This window comes from Microcaecilia unicolor, chromosome 6, assembly GCF_901765095.1.
Source record: "Microcaecilia unicolor chromosome 6, aMicUni1.1, whole genome shotgun sequence".
In the NCBI taxonomy this organism is placed as follows: Eukaryota; Metazoa; Chordata; class Amphibia; order Gymnophiona; family Siphonopidae; genus Microcaecilia; species Microcaecilia unicolor.
This window is the reverse complement of record NC_044036.1, coordinates 5,370,615-5,385,919: the sequence shown is the minus strand read 5'-3', so window position 1 is coordinate 5,385,919 and position 15,305 is coordinate 5,370,615. Positions and strand designations below refer to the sequence as shown.

At 44.4% G+C, this 15,305-nt stretch overlaps 1 protein-coding gene across 1 annotated transcript in view; it reads left to right on the top strand.

The window, feature by feature from the left end:
* The window catches only part of CFAP57 (cilia and flagella associated protein 57), a 457,479-nt gene that overhangs the window by 192,328 nt on the left and 249,846 nt on the right, over window positions 1-15,305 (top strand). Inside the window, exon 9 of the mRNA XM_030205491.1 lies at window positions 764-877. Coding sequence (XP_030061351.1) covers window positions 764-877 — 114 coding nt within the window. The remainder of the gene's footprint in view (window positions 1-763; window positions 878-15,305) is intronic.

Here is a 15,305-nt window from a genome sequence, read left to right as displayed (position 1 = left end):
AGATGGCTGCAACTTTGATCAAGCAAACTCAGATACAGTTCTACCTGGATAACTGCAAGAACCTCGACACCAGCTGTGGAAGTCTAAGAGAACAATTAGGGTGTCTGACTGTGGCATCACCATTGGTTGTATTTCCTTTTTTCTGTTGAAGGCAGCCTGCAGCTTAGGAGTCTCATATCTGACTCCTAATCCATATCCTGCTTGTCCTTTGAGAAAACAGTTACTAGCCTGTAGCAAGTTTCTCTGAGGACAGCAAGATATAGATTTTCACAAATGTTCTTGCCTTCCCAAGGAGTTTTATTCTAATGAAGCTTGTAATGGACTAATGTGGTTCCATACAACAGCAATAGGGAAAAGAGGTGCACAGGTGTGGTTGAACTGTCTCAAAAGCTCTGTTATTCATTCCTGTACGGGCTCCATTGGATGATGTCACAGATGTGTTAGGATGTCCTTGGGGAAATAGCTGTTTTTTGAAATGATGGGGTTGTGTTGCTGTGTACATGCTGAAAATCTCACATTATGAATTTGTTTATCTTCTTTTACTGTGCCACTACTGTCTGGAAGTTCACTTATTGCCACTGCTGTTACTGAGTTCACCCTTATTCCATAAGTGCCACTGTACCCATCCACAGTACATTTTAAGTCATAGCGCGCACTCAGCTTCTTCCTGCTACCCTTTTGGCCATAGTTCTCTCTGATCTTCCTGTTGGTACCCTTTTTGATCATGGTGCTTTTTTGCTTTCCCTCTTTTCTCTCTGTACAGTGTTCCTTCAGTCATGGAGGTCACCTCTTTGCTGCTGTCAATGGTAATGTAATTCACTTGTTCTCCACCAGCACCTTTGAGAATGTCACCAATCTGAAAGGACACAATGGAAAGGTAAGGTAAATCTCAGTATGACCCTGTACAAGTCCACTGTAAGAGTCTGAGTTCCTCATTGAGGAACAGTTGCAGAAGATATTTGCATCCAGCCTATGTTGTGTATATCACTTCCCTGGTTCCATGGTTTTATTTTCTGGGATAGTTGTCTCTCTTTATTCAGCCTCTGTTTCCTCTCTCTCTGCCCTGTGTTTTAAAATTGGTTCTCTGATGTCTTTGGTCTCTTTCCTATTTTCCATTTCAAACATGCTGGTCACTGCAAATACCAAATCTTCAAACTGCTAAGGGTCCTGTTAAATTCCCACTGACCAGGTCCAGCACAGGGGTTCAGTAGCACCTAACTGGCAACTATTACTAAATATCAATGGTGGACTGGAGCTAAGGTGCTCAGTATTCAGGGCCAGTGCTTGGCTGCACAAAGGCTGCTGAATCCAGAATATCTGTAGGGGGTAAATAATTGCCCAGTAAATCTTTTCTGTCTTCTTTTTTTATATATTTTACTGTTTGACTGTGCTTTAGCTTTTAGTTTTTCTGAGACTTGTTTCTAACTTGCATTGCTCAGGCATATTTGCTTTCAGTTTTCCTGGGACTTAATTTGTAAATTGCATTGTTCCGTCTTTTATTGCCTTCTGTTTTTTGTGACTTATTTACTGTTTGTATTGCTCTGTTATATAGTGCTTTTAGCTTTTTTGTTCTTTATTTTAACTTGCATTGCTCTGTTATATATTGCTTAGTTATTTTGGTCTGGCTAGAAAGAGAATTTTTTTTTTTATCCTATTTTTACCTTGCTTTCTCATAAAGACAACAGTCTGCACATTTCTGTCCTTTGCCTTGCTTTACTGCAATCAGTTGGTAACCCCTGAAATTTCTGGGCCCGATATTCAGAGTTTTATAAACCGCAGACAGTTGCAAGCTGAATTAAGTCTGCATATTCAATGCCAGGACATGTTCAGGCTCCAGCATTGAATATCCAGGAAAGTGTGGTCACCCGAAAGTTAGCCAGGCACCAGTCGATATTCAAACTGGTATCCGTTTAACTCAGCAGTTAGGACAGCCTTTTTGCTTTACTTAAACAGTTAGTGAATTGAATATCACCTCGCCAGTTCACCCAAGTTCTGTCCTGGACTGCTGCGGCACTGAACCTAAGATAGTAGCAACATTCAATGCTACCAATCCCAGGGCAAGCAGTGGCTTGCCAATGTCTATCTCAATAACAGACTATGGAGTTTTCCTCCATGAACTTGTCTAAACCTTTTTTAAACCCAGATACACTAACCGCTGTTACAATATCCTCTGGGGAGGATTTCCAGAGCTTAACTAATATTCTCTGAGGACAAGCAGGCCTTTGATTCTTACATGTGGTTAATGTGATCCGCGTTGCCCAGTCTGGAGTTTGTGACAAGCTTTTACAGAGCTCTTTGGAGCACGAGTCGCGCTCCGTCATTCATGCGCAAGTGCGGGACCATCAGTTCTGTTTTTTTCTGCAGTAAGGAGTGGATACGTTTTTCTCTTCTCACACCTACTGGTTCAGTTTTCTAACAAGAGTTTCTTTTTGTGCTTTCCCAATTTCTATTTTAGTTTCTCTTATTTTGTACCTCATTCAGGGCATTCCTCCTTACATTTTTAGTTTATGTTCCCCCTTTTTAAGGTTTCCTTTATTTTACCACGCTCAATAGGCTGCATTTAGGCCTGAGCTTTGGTCATGTTCTTCCCTTCAGTTTTCTCTGGTGCTTTGCCCCTTTTGCGGCACCACCGAGTCTTTTGATTTAGCCACGGCTGTTTCCTTCCATGTCATCGAAGGTTCCCAGTGGCTTTAAATGCTGTGCCCGGTGCAATAGAACCACCTCTGGCAAAGACATCCATTATTGGTGTCTCCAGTGTTTGGGGCCTGAGCATACCACTTCTGTCTTCTGTGTCTTCGTATGAAGGAAAAAAGAGAGAAACTTTTTGGAGCCAAAACCTTGATGTCTGTCGGCATCAGCGTTGTCAGTGTTGACATAATCATAGAGTGTTGCATCGGGTGTGTCGGTCTGTATATCTGTGAGACACTTAGATACTGGAAGTGACCATGCATCGAATGGGTCTCCACCTGTCTCAACGTCGGCCACTATACAGGCCCCCGGGATCGATTGGCATCTGACCCGCCCTCGTGGTGTCATAAGGACTTGACGTCATCCTTGTTGACACCGAGGAGCTTTGATGGCAAGCATTGGAAGAAACATTGGCATCGATCACTCTCGACTTATGGTGTCGGGAGCTCCAGGGCACCGAAAGATTGCCCAGCACCTGAGAAGCATCGGCGCTGGGAGGGCCGCTCCCTTTCCATACAGGAGGTGCCGATGTGTGGGTCTCCAGGCAGCCAAGACCAGACACACACTTCAAACAGTAGATGACGGCAGAAAAAGACCTGCACGGTCCATCCAGTCTGCCCAACAAGATAACTCATATGTGCTACCTTTTGTGTATACCTTACCTTGATTTGTATCTGTCTTTTTCAGGGCACAGACCGTATAAGTCTGCCAGCACTAGCCCCGCCTCCCAACCACCAGCCCCTTGATTTGTATCTGTCTTTTTCAGGGCGCAGACCGTATAAGTCTGCCCAACACTAGCCCCGCCTCCCACCACCGGCTCTGCCATCCAATCTCCGCTAAGCTCCTGAGGATCCCTTCCTTCTGAACAGGATTCCTTTATGTTTATCCCACGCATGTTTGAATTCCGTTACCGTTTTCATCTCCACCACCTCCCACGGGAGGGCATTCTAAGCATCCATTACTCTCGCCATGAAAAAATGCTTCCTGACATTTTTCTTGAGTCTGCCCCCCTTCAATTTCAATTTCAAACCCACAAGTTCAGCAGCCTGCTTCTACACTGATGTCCCAGCTTTTCCCGTCAGCCCTCAATGAGCACCTCCGGGTCCAGGCCTTGCTCCATGAGCTTTTGGTGGGGCTTATACAACAGAGTGCATCGATGTCTGGGTGTTTGTGCCTGCCATGCCTCTTGCTGCTGTTCTGCATGGCCATCAGACTGCGGTGAGGTCTTCGATGACAGCGCTGCTTGCAGCCTCGGTGTTGACTGCCATCCATGTTGGCACCCCCTCGTCATCGGTGGAGGAAACTTCGCTGGAGTTGAGGCTGAAGCTGACACCTCAACATCCCTCTTAGGGACATGGTTCCTCTTCATTGAGGCAGGCTCGGCCTCAGACCTCCCATGAGTAGTTCCTGGCTGACACCAATGAGGAGCGCTCATGAGAGTCAGAGGAGGATCCACAGTACTTCTCAGAGGAGTCGTCTTATGGCATCCCATCTGATCCCTCCCCTCCACAGGAAAGAGAAAGTCTCCACCTGAGAACCTTTCCTTCCCATCTTTTGTTAAGGAAATGGCAAATTCCATTCTAATTTGTTTGGAAGTGGAGGACAAGCCCAGGGTAAGATTTCGAGGTCCTGGACTATGAGTCTCCTGCTAGAGAGGCTGTGATGGTCCCTCTTCACGAGATCTTATGAGACAGACATGGGGAAGCAACTGCTTGCCGTGGGATTAGTCGCATGGAATCTTGCCTTGATTTGGGTTTCTGCCAGGTACTTGACCACCGTTAGAAACAGGATACTGGGTTATATGGACCATTGTTCTGACCCAGTATGGCTACTCTTATGTTCTTATATTCTTATGTAAGAACTGGAAGTCCCCTCTGTTGGTCCCTGTCCTTCCCAAGAAGATTGACATTATGTACCAGATTCAGTCTTCCCCTGGGTTTGATAGGCCACCGTTGCCTCATCATTCCCTAGATTATATTAACTCACTTGCAACTCTGAATTAGAGTGATAGAATAAATTCTGATATTAAAAGCACCTTTAAAATAATTTCAGCTAAAAATATAAGCAAGTAATTAGTGAGGATGAAGACAGATATAGAAACTTTTATAGACCAGAACCTCTGCAAGTGAAAAGAAAGGGAGGGGTTTTTTTTCATAGAATAGATGAAAATCAAGTCAGCAGATTATCAAGGAGATATTATTTATGTATTTATTTATTGCATTTGTATCCCACATTATCCCACCTATTTGCAGGCTCAATGTGGCTTACATAGTTTTGTTAACATTGTCACTGCAGGGTGACAGTTACATTTAATATTGTGCAGAGGTTAAATAAGGGTAGAAAGAGGAAGGAAAGGATTGATTAAGGTAGTTATATTAGGTGAGCTATCTTGACTGAGTGGGTTGTCGGGTGAATTAGTGTGGCTATTAGGATACAGGTAAGATCAGAATAGAATCTATGAATCAAACTAAATGTGAAAATTCACAGTTCTGCTCACTGGTAGCACCCCAAAGCAAAAAGTGTTCAGGTTTTTGATTTTACCAAATGGCTTCACAGAACTGCCCTTCCTCTAAAAGCACACAGTCTATTAGCCACCAGATACAATGGCACCAAATTTATTACATTAACTCACAGAGGGGCATAATCGAACGGGGCCAGCCATCTATATGGGCGGCCATCTCTAAGACCGGCCCCGTAAAGCGGCATACCCGACCGTATTATCAAAACAAGATGGCCAGCCATCTTTCATTTTGATAATACGGTCGGGGCCGGCCAAATCTCAACATTTGGGCTGGCGTTAGAGATGGCCGCCATTGTTTTCCGGTGATAATGGAAACTAATGGCGGCCATCTGAAACCCGGCCAAATCCAACGCATTTGGTTGTGGGAGGAGCCAGCATTTGTAGTGCACTGGTCCCGCTCACGTGCCAGGACACCAACCAGGCACCCTAGGGGGCACTGCAGTGGACTTCAGAAAGAGCTCCGAGGTACATAGCTCCCTTACCTTGTGTGCTGAAGCCCTCAAAACCCCACCAAAACCCACTACCCACAACTGTGCACCACTACCATAGCCCTTACAAGTGAAGGGGGGCACCTAGATGTGGGTACAGTGGGTTTGTGGTGGGTTTTGGAGGGCTCCCATTTACCAACACAAGTGTAACAGGTGGGGGGGATGGGCCTGGGTCCGTCTGCCTGAAGTGCACTGCAGTACCCACTAAAAACAGCTCCAGGGACCTGCATAGTGCTGTCAGGGAGCTGGGTATGACATTTGAGACTGGCATAGAGGTTGGCACAAAAATGTTTTTTAATTTTTTTTTTTGGGTGGGAGGGGGTTTGTGACCACTGGGGGAGTAAGGGGAGGTGATCCCCGATTCCCTCTGGTGGTCATCTGGTCAGTTGGGGCACTTTTTTGAGGCTTGGTCCTAAAAATAAATGGACCAAGTAAAGCCGGCCAAGTGCTCGTCAGAGCCGGCCTTCTTTTTTCCATTATCGGCCGAAGCCGGCCATCTTGTAACCACGCCCCGTTCCGCCTTCGGTACCCTGCCGACACGCCCCCTTTAACTTTGGCCGGCCCTGCGATGGAAAGCAGTTGAAGCTGGCCAAAATCGGCTTTTGATTATACCGTTTTGGCCGGGTTTAGGAGATGGCCGGCCATCTCCCGATTTGTGTCGGAAGATGGCCGGCCATCTCCTTCGAAAATAAGCAGGACAGGCAACTCTGCATTAGAATGAGAGCACAATTCTGATAATAAAAACACATTAAAAAAATATAAACATAAAAATATAAACAAGTAATTAGTCAGGATGAAAACAGAGATATAGAAACTATAGGCCAGAACCTCTGCAAGTGAAAAGAAAGGGAGGGTTTTTTTCTTTTTATAGGATAGATGGAGGTAAAGTCAGCAGGTTATCAAGGCAATATTAAGAGAAGGACACGGGTATGATCAGATTAGAATCAAACCAAATATGAAATTCACAGTTTAGCTCACTGGCAGCACTCCAAAGCAAAAAATATTCTGTTTTTTGATTTTACCAAATGGCTCCACAGAACTGTTCCCCCCCCTCCCCCCAAAGGCACACAGTCTATTAGTCACCAGATAGAGTGGCACCAAATTTATTATATTAACTCACAGCAACTCTGCATTAGAATGAAAGCACAGGACACAATTTTGATAATAAAAGCACCTTTAAAACAAATTTTTTTTTTATTAATGCTTTTACAATACATTTACAAGTCATACATAAACTTGCATTGGTAATACGGACCTGAATACATTAAAAAAAAAACATTAGGTCGAGAGGGGGGTGGGGGAAGGGAGGGAGAGGGAGGGGAAGGATAAGTGGGATAAGAGCAATAAACAAAAGGCTGTACCACAAAATGCATAAATGACATATGTTTATTAACGAATGGTTGTATAATTAGCTTGAGATATGTTAAGGGTTAACTGCAGAGCCTTGTGTGGCTGTGTTTATATTTGTTGCAAATCTAATAAAAACCGTTTAAATATATAAAAAAAAAACATTAGTTCATTAACCAGAAGAAATTATAACACTTGTCCTCTTTAGACCACAATATTAGGAGGCCACATGAAAGAAATACAACAGGAGAAGTTTAAGGCAAAAACAAAATCAAATTATATAGCTTAGCACACATCTATCCATCTAAGTATCATCAAACTAAGTCTACCCAGTAGCCAATTTTTTTATTTTAACAAATTCACTAAGATGTTCTGGTTGAAAAAACACGTATTTTATCCCTAGGAATTTAACCACACATTTACAGGGGTAATTAAGCTAGAAAGATGCTCCCAGAGCTATGGTTTCAGCCCTAAGAGACAGAAAAGCTTTCCTTCTCTCCTGGGTTAATTTAGTTACATCTGGAAACATCCATATTTTTTTCCCTAAGAATTTGCATTTCTAAAGTAAAGGCGTTTAACTGCCTCCAGATCTTGTTCGAATACAAAGTTCACTAATAGTGTCAGTCTTTCAGAGTCTTCAGACATAGAAGTTTCTAGAAAATCAGTTAGATTCATAATATCCTTATCTTTTGGCCGTTCGGGGGCCCCTGGATCTGGCTGTACTTCGAATACTTTTTTTGATTGTATATAATAAATCTTATTTATTGGTGGAAACATTTCAGGGGAATAATGTAATACTTCCAGTAAATATTTCTTAAATGAATCCAGTGGGCTAACCCCCAAAGACCTTGGAAAATTCAGAAAACGTAGTGTTAATCTACGATGAAAATTTTCAATCTGTTCTAATTTTCAATGGAGAAAAGTCCTGTCTTTTACTGTTGTCACTTTAAATTCCTGTAAGTTCTTCATTTCTTGTTTTACATCCAGCACTTGCAAGTTAAATTCTTGCTTTGTATTTTCCATAGTTTTAGAAAGTAAATCCACTTTACTTACAAGTGATCAGATTTCTTTCGTGGAGTTGTCTACTGAAGTATCCAAACGCTGCAGAGCATTCCAGATAATCTCCAGCGTCACCGTCCCAGACCTAGAGAATGGAGCTCTTTGCTCAGGAAGGGAAAATTCCTTTCCCTTCCCTCCGTCGGTTTTCGTCCCTTCCACTCCTTGATCCGTGGGGCCCTGTATCACCACTTCTGGTCCCAGAGTCACACGCTGGAGAGGGCGTCCTTCGGGTTGGGGCGGCGGTTCGAGTTTCGGGGGAGACAAGGTGACATCGAGTCCCAAACCCCGAGGGTCTCCTTCCGACGAGGCAGCAGGACTATTCCCGGATATCGGGGTAGATGTAGTTGTGGCGTATCTTTCCATCGTCTGTTGCCCGCCAGGGGGTCTAGGCTTCGAGGTCTCACCTTTGACCAATCCCTTTCGCTTGGTATGGGGCATTTTTAGATAACGAAGTAAAGTTCTTTAAAACAAATTTGACATAAAAATATAAAAACATAATGCTAGAAAGCAATTATAAGGTATAAGCAAACGATTAGTCAGGATGAAGACAGAGATATAGAAACTTTTATAAGCCAGAACCTCTGTAACTGAAAAGAAAGGGAGGTTTTTTTTTTTTTAAATAGGATAGATGGAGGTAAAGTCAGCACGTGATCAAGGAGATAGTAGTAGAAGGACACATGTAAGATAAGAATAGATTGGATAAATGTTTAATCAGGGAGTGCCAGTGAGATAAAATTTCTAGATATATTAAACTGCTTCTTGTAGCACCTGGTCCAGGAACTGACAAAAGGGGAACCATTTTAGATCCAGCCCTTGGTGGCATGCAGGGCATAGTATGAGAGGTAACGGTGTTGGGTCCCCTGGGAAACAGTGATCATAACTGCTGGGGAGGAGTCGGCTGTCTTGGTACATGTGGGTACCAATGACGTAGGAAAATGTGGGAGAGAGGTTCTGGAATCCAAATTTAGGCTCTTAGGTAGAAAGCCCAAATCCAGATTCTCTAGGGTAGCATTTTCTGAAATGCTACCTGTTCCACGCGCAGGGCCAAAGAGACAGGCAGAGCTTCGGAGTCTCAATACGTGGATGAGACAATGATGCAGGGAGGAGGGTTTTAGATTTGTTAGGAACTAGGCAACATTCTGGGGAAGGGGGAGCCTATTCCGAAAGGATGGGCTCCACCTTAACCAGGGTGGGACCAGCCTGCTGGCATCAGCATTTAAAAAAGAGATAGAGCAGCTTTTTAACTAGAAATGGGGGGAAGGCCGACAGTCGCTCAAAAGCACATGGTTCGGGATAAGGTATCTTGCAAGGATACCTCACAAACAGGGAAGATAGGGTGTCTGGATAGTGAGGTTGCACAACAGACCGTGGTAGGCCAGGTGCCCTTAAATACAACCAAAGATCAGACAAAAGATAGCAAATCATTAATGTCAAGTACTAAGCATCATGCAAATAGGAACAACAAACATACTCTGAAATGTCTATATGCAAATGCTAGGAGTCTAAGAAATAAGATGGGAGAGTTGGAATATATTGCACTAAATGAAAAATTGGATATAATAGGCATTACTGAGACCTGGTGGAAGGAGGATAACCAGTGGGACACTGTCATACCGGGGTACAAAGTATATCGTAGTGATAGGGTGGACCGGACTGGTGGAGGGGTAGCAGTGTATATTAACGAGAGCCTTGACTCAGATAGATTACAAATTCAGCAGGACACAAATCACACCTTTGAATCATTGTGGGTTGAAATTCCATGTATAAAAGGGAAAAGGACGATGATAGGAGTGTACTACCGTCTGCCTCGCCAGGATGAGCAGGTAGACGCAGAAATGATAAAAGAAATCAGAGACGCAAACAATATGGGCAATGTGATAATAATGGGTGACTTCAATTATCCAAATATAGACTGGGTAAATGTAACATCAGGACACGCTAGAGAGGTACAATTCCTTGATGAAATCAAGGACAGCTTTATGGAGCAGCTGGTGCAGGAGCCGACGAGAGAAGGAAAAATTCTAGACTTGGTCCTTAGTGGCGTATATGATCTGGTGAGGGACATTATGGTATGGGGGCCGCTTGATAACAGTGATCGTAATATGATCAGTTTTGATATCAACCTTGAAGTAACTATACACAGGAAGTCAAATACGTTAGCGTTTAACTTTAAAAAAGGAGACTATGATAAAATGAGAAGAACGGTTAAAAAAAACTTAGGGGGGCAACTGAGAGGGTAAAAACTGTACAACAGGCATGGACGCTGTTCAAAAATACCATCCTGGAGGCCCAGGCCAAACATATTCCGCGAATTAGAAAAGAAAGACAGAAGTCCAAAAGACAGCCGGCGTGGTTGAAAAGTGAGGTGAAGGAAGCTATTAGGGCTAAAAGAAACGCCTTCAGAAAATGGAAGAAGGAACCGTCTGAAAATAACAAGAAGCAGCATAAGGGGTGTCCAAGCAAATGCAAGGCACAGATAAAGAAGGCCAAGAGGGATTATGAAAAAAAGATAGCATTAGAGGCAAAAAAACATAGTAAAATTTTTTTTCGGTATATTAAAAGCAGGAAGCTGACAAAAGAATCGGTTGGGCCGCTGGATGACAGAGGGGTAAAAGGGGCGATCAAGGAAGATAGAGACGTAGCGGAGAGATTGAATGAATTCTTTGCTTCGGTCTTCACCGAGGAAGATTTGGGTGGGATACCGGTGTTGGAAATGGTATTTCAAGCGGACGAGTCAGAGAAACTTACTGAATTCACGGTAACCTGGAGGACGTAATGGGGCAGTTCAGCAAACTGAAGAGTAGCAAATCTCCTGGACCGGATGGTATTCATCCTAGAGTACTGATACAACTGAAAAATGAGCTTGCGGAGCTACTGTTAGTGATATGCAATTTATCCTTAAAATTGAGCGTGGTACCGGAAGATTGGAGGGTAGCCAATGTAACGCCGATTTTTAAAAAAGGTTCCAGGGGAGATCCGGGAAATTATAGACCGGTGAGTCTGACGTTGGTGCCGGGGAAAATGGTAGAGGCTATTATCAAAAACAAAATTACAGAGCACATCCGAGGACATGGATTACTGAGACCAAGTCAGCACAGCTTTTGTGTGGGGAAATCTTGCCTGACCATTTACTTCAATTCTTTGAAGGAGTAAACAAACATGTGGACAAAGGGGAGCCGGTTGATATCGTGTATCTGGATTTTCAAAAGGCGTTTGACAAGGTACCTACTACTACTACTACTTAGCATTTCTATAGCGCTGCCATTTCTATAGCGCTGTACAAGTTTAAACACGGGGAGGGACAGTCCCTGCTCAAGAGAGCTTACAATCTAATGGTAACAGACTACGTAGTCAGTGTAGGTAACAGGAATGGGGAAGGTGGTTAGGCGCCAAAAGCAAGGGAGAAGAGATGGGCCTTGAGTAAGGACTTGAAGATGGGCAGGGAGGGCGCATGGCGTATGGGCTCAGGAAGTCTGTTCCAGGCATAAGGTGCTGCGAGGCAGAAGGGGCGGAGTCTGGAGTTAGCGGTGGTGGAGAAGGGTACAGATAGGAGTGATTTGTCCTGAGAGCGGAGGTTACGGGTGGGAACATACGGGGAGAGGAGGGTAGAGAGGTAATGGGGGGCAGCAGATTGAGTGCACTTGAAGGTCAATAGGAGAAGCTTGAACTGTATACGGTAGTGGATTGGGAGCCAGTGAAGTGACTTGAGGAGGGGGGTGATATGAGAGTATCGGTTCACGCGGTAGATAAGACGTGCGGCGGAATTTTGGACAGATTGAAGGGGGGATAGGTGGCTAAGCGGGAGGCCAGCGAGGAGAAGGTTGCAATAGTCAAGACGAGAGGTAACGAGCGAGTGGACGAGGGTGCGGGTGGTCTGTTCAGAGAGGAATGGGCGAATTTTGCTAATATTATAGAGGAAGAAGCGACAGGTCTTAGCTGTCTGTTGGATATGGGCAGAGAAGGAGAGGGAGGAATCGAAGATGACTCCGAGATTGCGTGCTGAAGAGACGGGGAGGATGAGGGTGTTGTCAACAGAGACGGAAAGTGGGGGAAGAGGAGAAGAGGGTTTGGGTGGAAAGATAAGGAGCTCAGTCTTTGCCATGTTCAGTTTCAGATGCCGGTTGGACATCCAGGCAGCGATGTCGGAAAGGCAGGCTGAAACTTTGGCCTGGGTTTCAACTGTGATGTCGGGAGTGGAGAGGTAAAGCTGGGTGTCATCGGCATAGAGATGGTACTGGAAACCATGAGATGAGATCAACGAGCCTAGGGAAGAGGTGTATATCGAGAAGAGAAGCGGTCCAAGGACAGATCCTTGGGGAACCCCAACAGAGAGCGGGACGGGGGTGGAAGAGGAGCCATTAGAAGATAATCTGAAGGTGCGTTGGGAAAGATACGAGGAGAACCAGGAGAAGACGGAGCCCTGGAACCCAAATGAGGACAGTGTGTCAAGAAGTAAATTATGATTGACGGTGTCAAAGGCGGCGGATAGGTCGAGGAGGATGAGGATGGAGTAATGGCCTTTGGATTTGGCGAGGAACAGGTCATTGCAGACTTTAGAGAGTGCTGTTTCTGTCGAGTGTAGTGGGCGAAAGCCAGATTGAAGCGGATCGAGGACAGCCTGAGAGGAGAGGAAGTCAAAGCAACGGCTGTGGACAGCACGTTCAAGTAATTTGGAGAGGAAGGGTAGAAGAGAGATGGGGCGGTAGTTGGAGGGACAGGTGGGGTCAAGTGATGGTTTTTTGAGAAGTGGTGTGACTACTGCGTGCTTGAAGGTGTCAGGGACAGTAGCAGTGGAGAGAGAGAGGTTGAGGATGTGACAGATTGAGGGGATAACTGTAGGAGAGATGTTGGTAAGCAGATTGGTGGGAATGGGATCCGAGGAACAGGTGGTGCACTTGGAGGAAGAAAGAAGGCGAGCAGTTTCCTCTTCGGTGATCTCAGGGAAGGAGGAAAAGGAGGCCGGGTTAGGTTGGTTGAGGGAGTGGGTTAAGAAGTCACAGGGAGGAGAAGGCTTGGAAGTGAATTCAAGGTTGATCTTCTGCACTTTATCGCGGAAGTGGTCAGCTAGTGATTGAGGAGAGAGTGAGGGAGGGGTGGGAGCGGAGGGTACTTTAAGTAGGGAGTTGAGGGTGGCAAAGAGGCGACGAGGGTTGGAGCCAAGAGAATTGGTTAATTGAGAATAATATTCCTGTTTGGCAAGGAATAGGGAGGACTGGAAGGAGGATAGCATGAATTTGTAATGGGTGAAGTCTGATAGGGTGCGAGATTTCCTCCAGAGTCGTTCAGCAGATCGGGTGCAGGAGCGAAGGTAACGGATGCAGGGGGTTAATCAGGGCTGCGGATTAGTGCGCTTAGTGGGGCGAGAGACAGATGGTGCTAGGGTATCCAGAGCGGTGGAGAGAGTTTCATTGTAGGTAGAGACATGAAAGGCTACAGAGGAAATTGGAGGGTCATGGGATAGGAGGAAATGTCCTATTGTGGATTCAAAACTGGTTGATTTGTACCTGTCCTCTTCAGGGCACAGACCGTATAAGTCTGCCCAGCATTATCCCCATCTCCCAACCACCAGCCCCGGCACAGACCGTATAAGTCTGCCCAGCACTATCCCCACCTCCCAACCACCCAATCTCGGCTAAGCTCCTGAGGATCTATTCCTTCTGAACAGGATTCCTTTATGTTTATCCCATGCATGTTTGAATTCCGTTACTGTTTTCATTTCCACCACCTCCCGCGGGAGGGCATTCCAAGCATCCACCACTCTCTCCTTGAAGAAATACTTCCTGACATTTTTCTTGTGTCTGCCCCCTTCATTCTCATTTCATGTCCTCTCGTTCTACCGCCTTCCCCTTTCCGGAAAAGGTTAGTTTGCGGATTATTTCAAATATTAGAACATCTGTATCATATCACCCCTGTTTCTCCTTTCCTCCAGGGTATACATGTTCAGGTGTGTGAAAGACTTTACATTACATCTCCATTTATATTTTGCATTTGCCTATGACATTAACAACAAAACGTATATACCGCAATATATCTTATGTTCAATGTGGATTACATTGCAAAAGATACTGGACATTTCCAGGAAATATAGCATTAATTATTTTTTTTATTTTTTATTTTATTACATTTGTATCCCACATTTTCCCACCTTTTTGCGGGCTCAGTGTGGCTTACAATACATTATGAATAATGGAAATACAATTTGTTAGAATTTGGTTATGGCAATATGACATTCATATTCAATTGTTAACTAAATCGAGAAAAATACAATAATCTAATCTAATCATTGGTATTCAGAACATATTTCCTGAATAAATAAGTTTAGATTTTTTTTTGAAACTGTAATCTATAGCAGAGAGCAAAATAGTTAAACCTCTTTATCAAGATGAGCAGCTTGAACTAGGAAAAGACTTTTCAATAACCTGGATCTTTTAATGTCTTCAAAGCAGGAAAAGCAAACAAAGTGTTCCAAAAAATATAGAGAGAGCCTTAGAAGTAAGACAAAGGAATTTAGACAGATACGGCGGTGCTGACCCATAGAGAGTAATATAAATGAAACAAAAGAATTTAAACAAAACCCTAGCATACACTGGAAGCCAATGAGTTTTCCTAAAATACTGAGAGACACTATCATATCTCTTCAGAGAATATATCAGACGGAGTGCGGTGTTTTAGATGGATTGTAACCTTTTTAGTAATTGTTTAGAGGACCCCAGATAAATGATGTTACAGTAGACTTAGGATCAGTTAGAAGGCAAAAGTGTTCCTTTTCAAAATATTTATGTACCCTCCGAAGGTTATATATAATGAAAAATGCTCTTTCAGTGAGTATCCAGCTCATAATCGAATGTGATCGCCAGCCATTTCCCGACACAAATCGGGAGATGGCCGGCGATCTGGGAAAAGCGGCGAAATCGGTATAATCGAAAGCTGCTTTTTTTGACAGCATCGCCGCTTTCCCATCGCCTCGCCAGTGAAAGTTCAAAGGGGCGTGTCGGCGGTGAAGCGAAGGAGGGACATGGGCAGGTATGGGCGTGGCTACCAGATAGCCGACTTTCGCCGATAATGGAAAAAAAAATACGGCGTTAAGCAGTATTTCGCCGGGTTTACTTGGCCCTTTTATTTTCACGACCAAGCCTCAAAAAGGTGCCCAAACTGACCACATGACCACCGGAAAGAAGCGGAGATGACCTCCCCGTACTCCC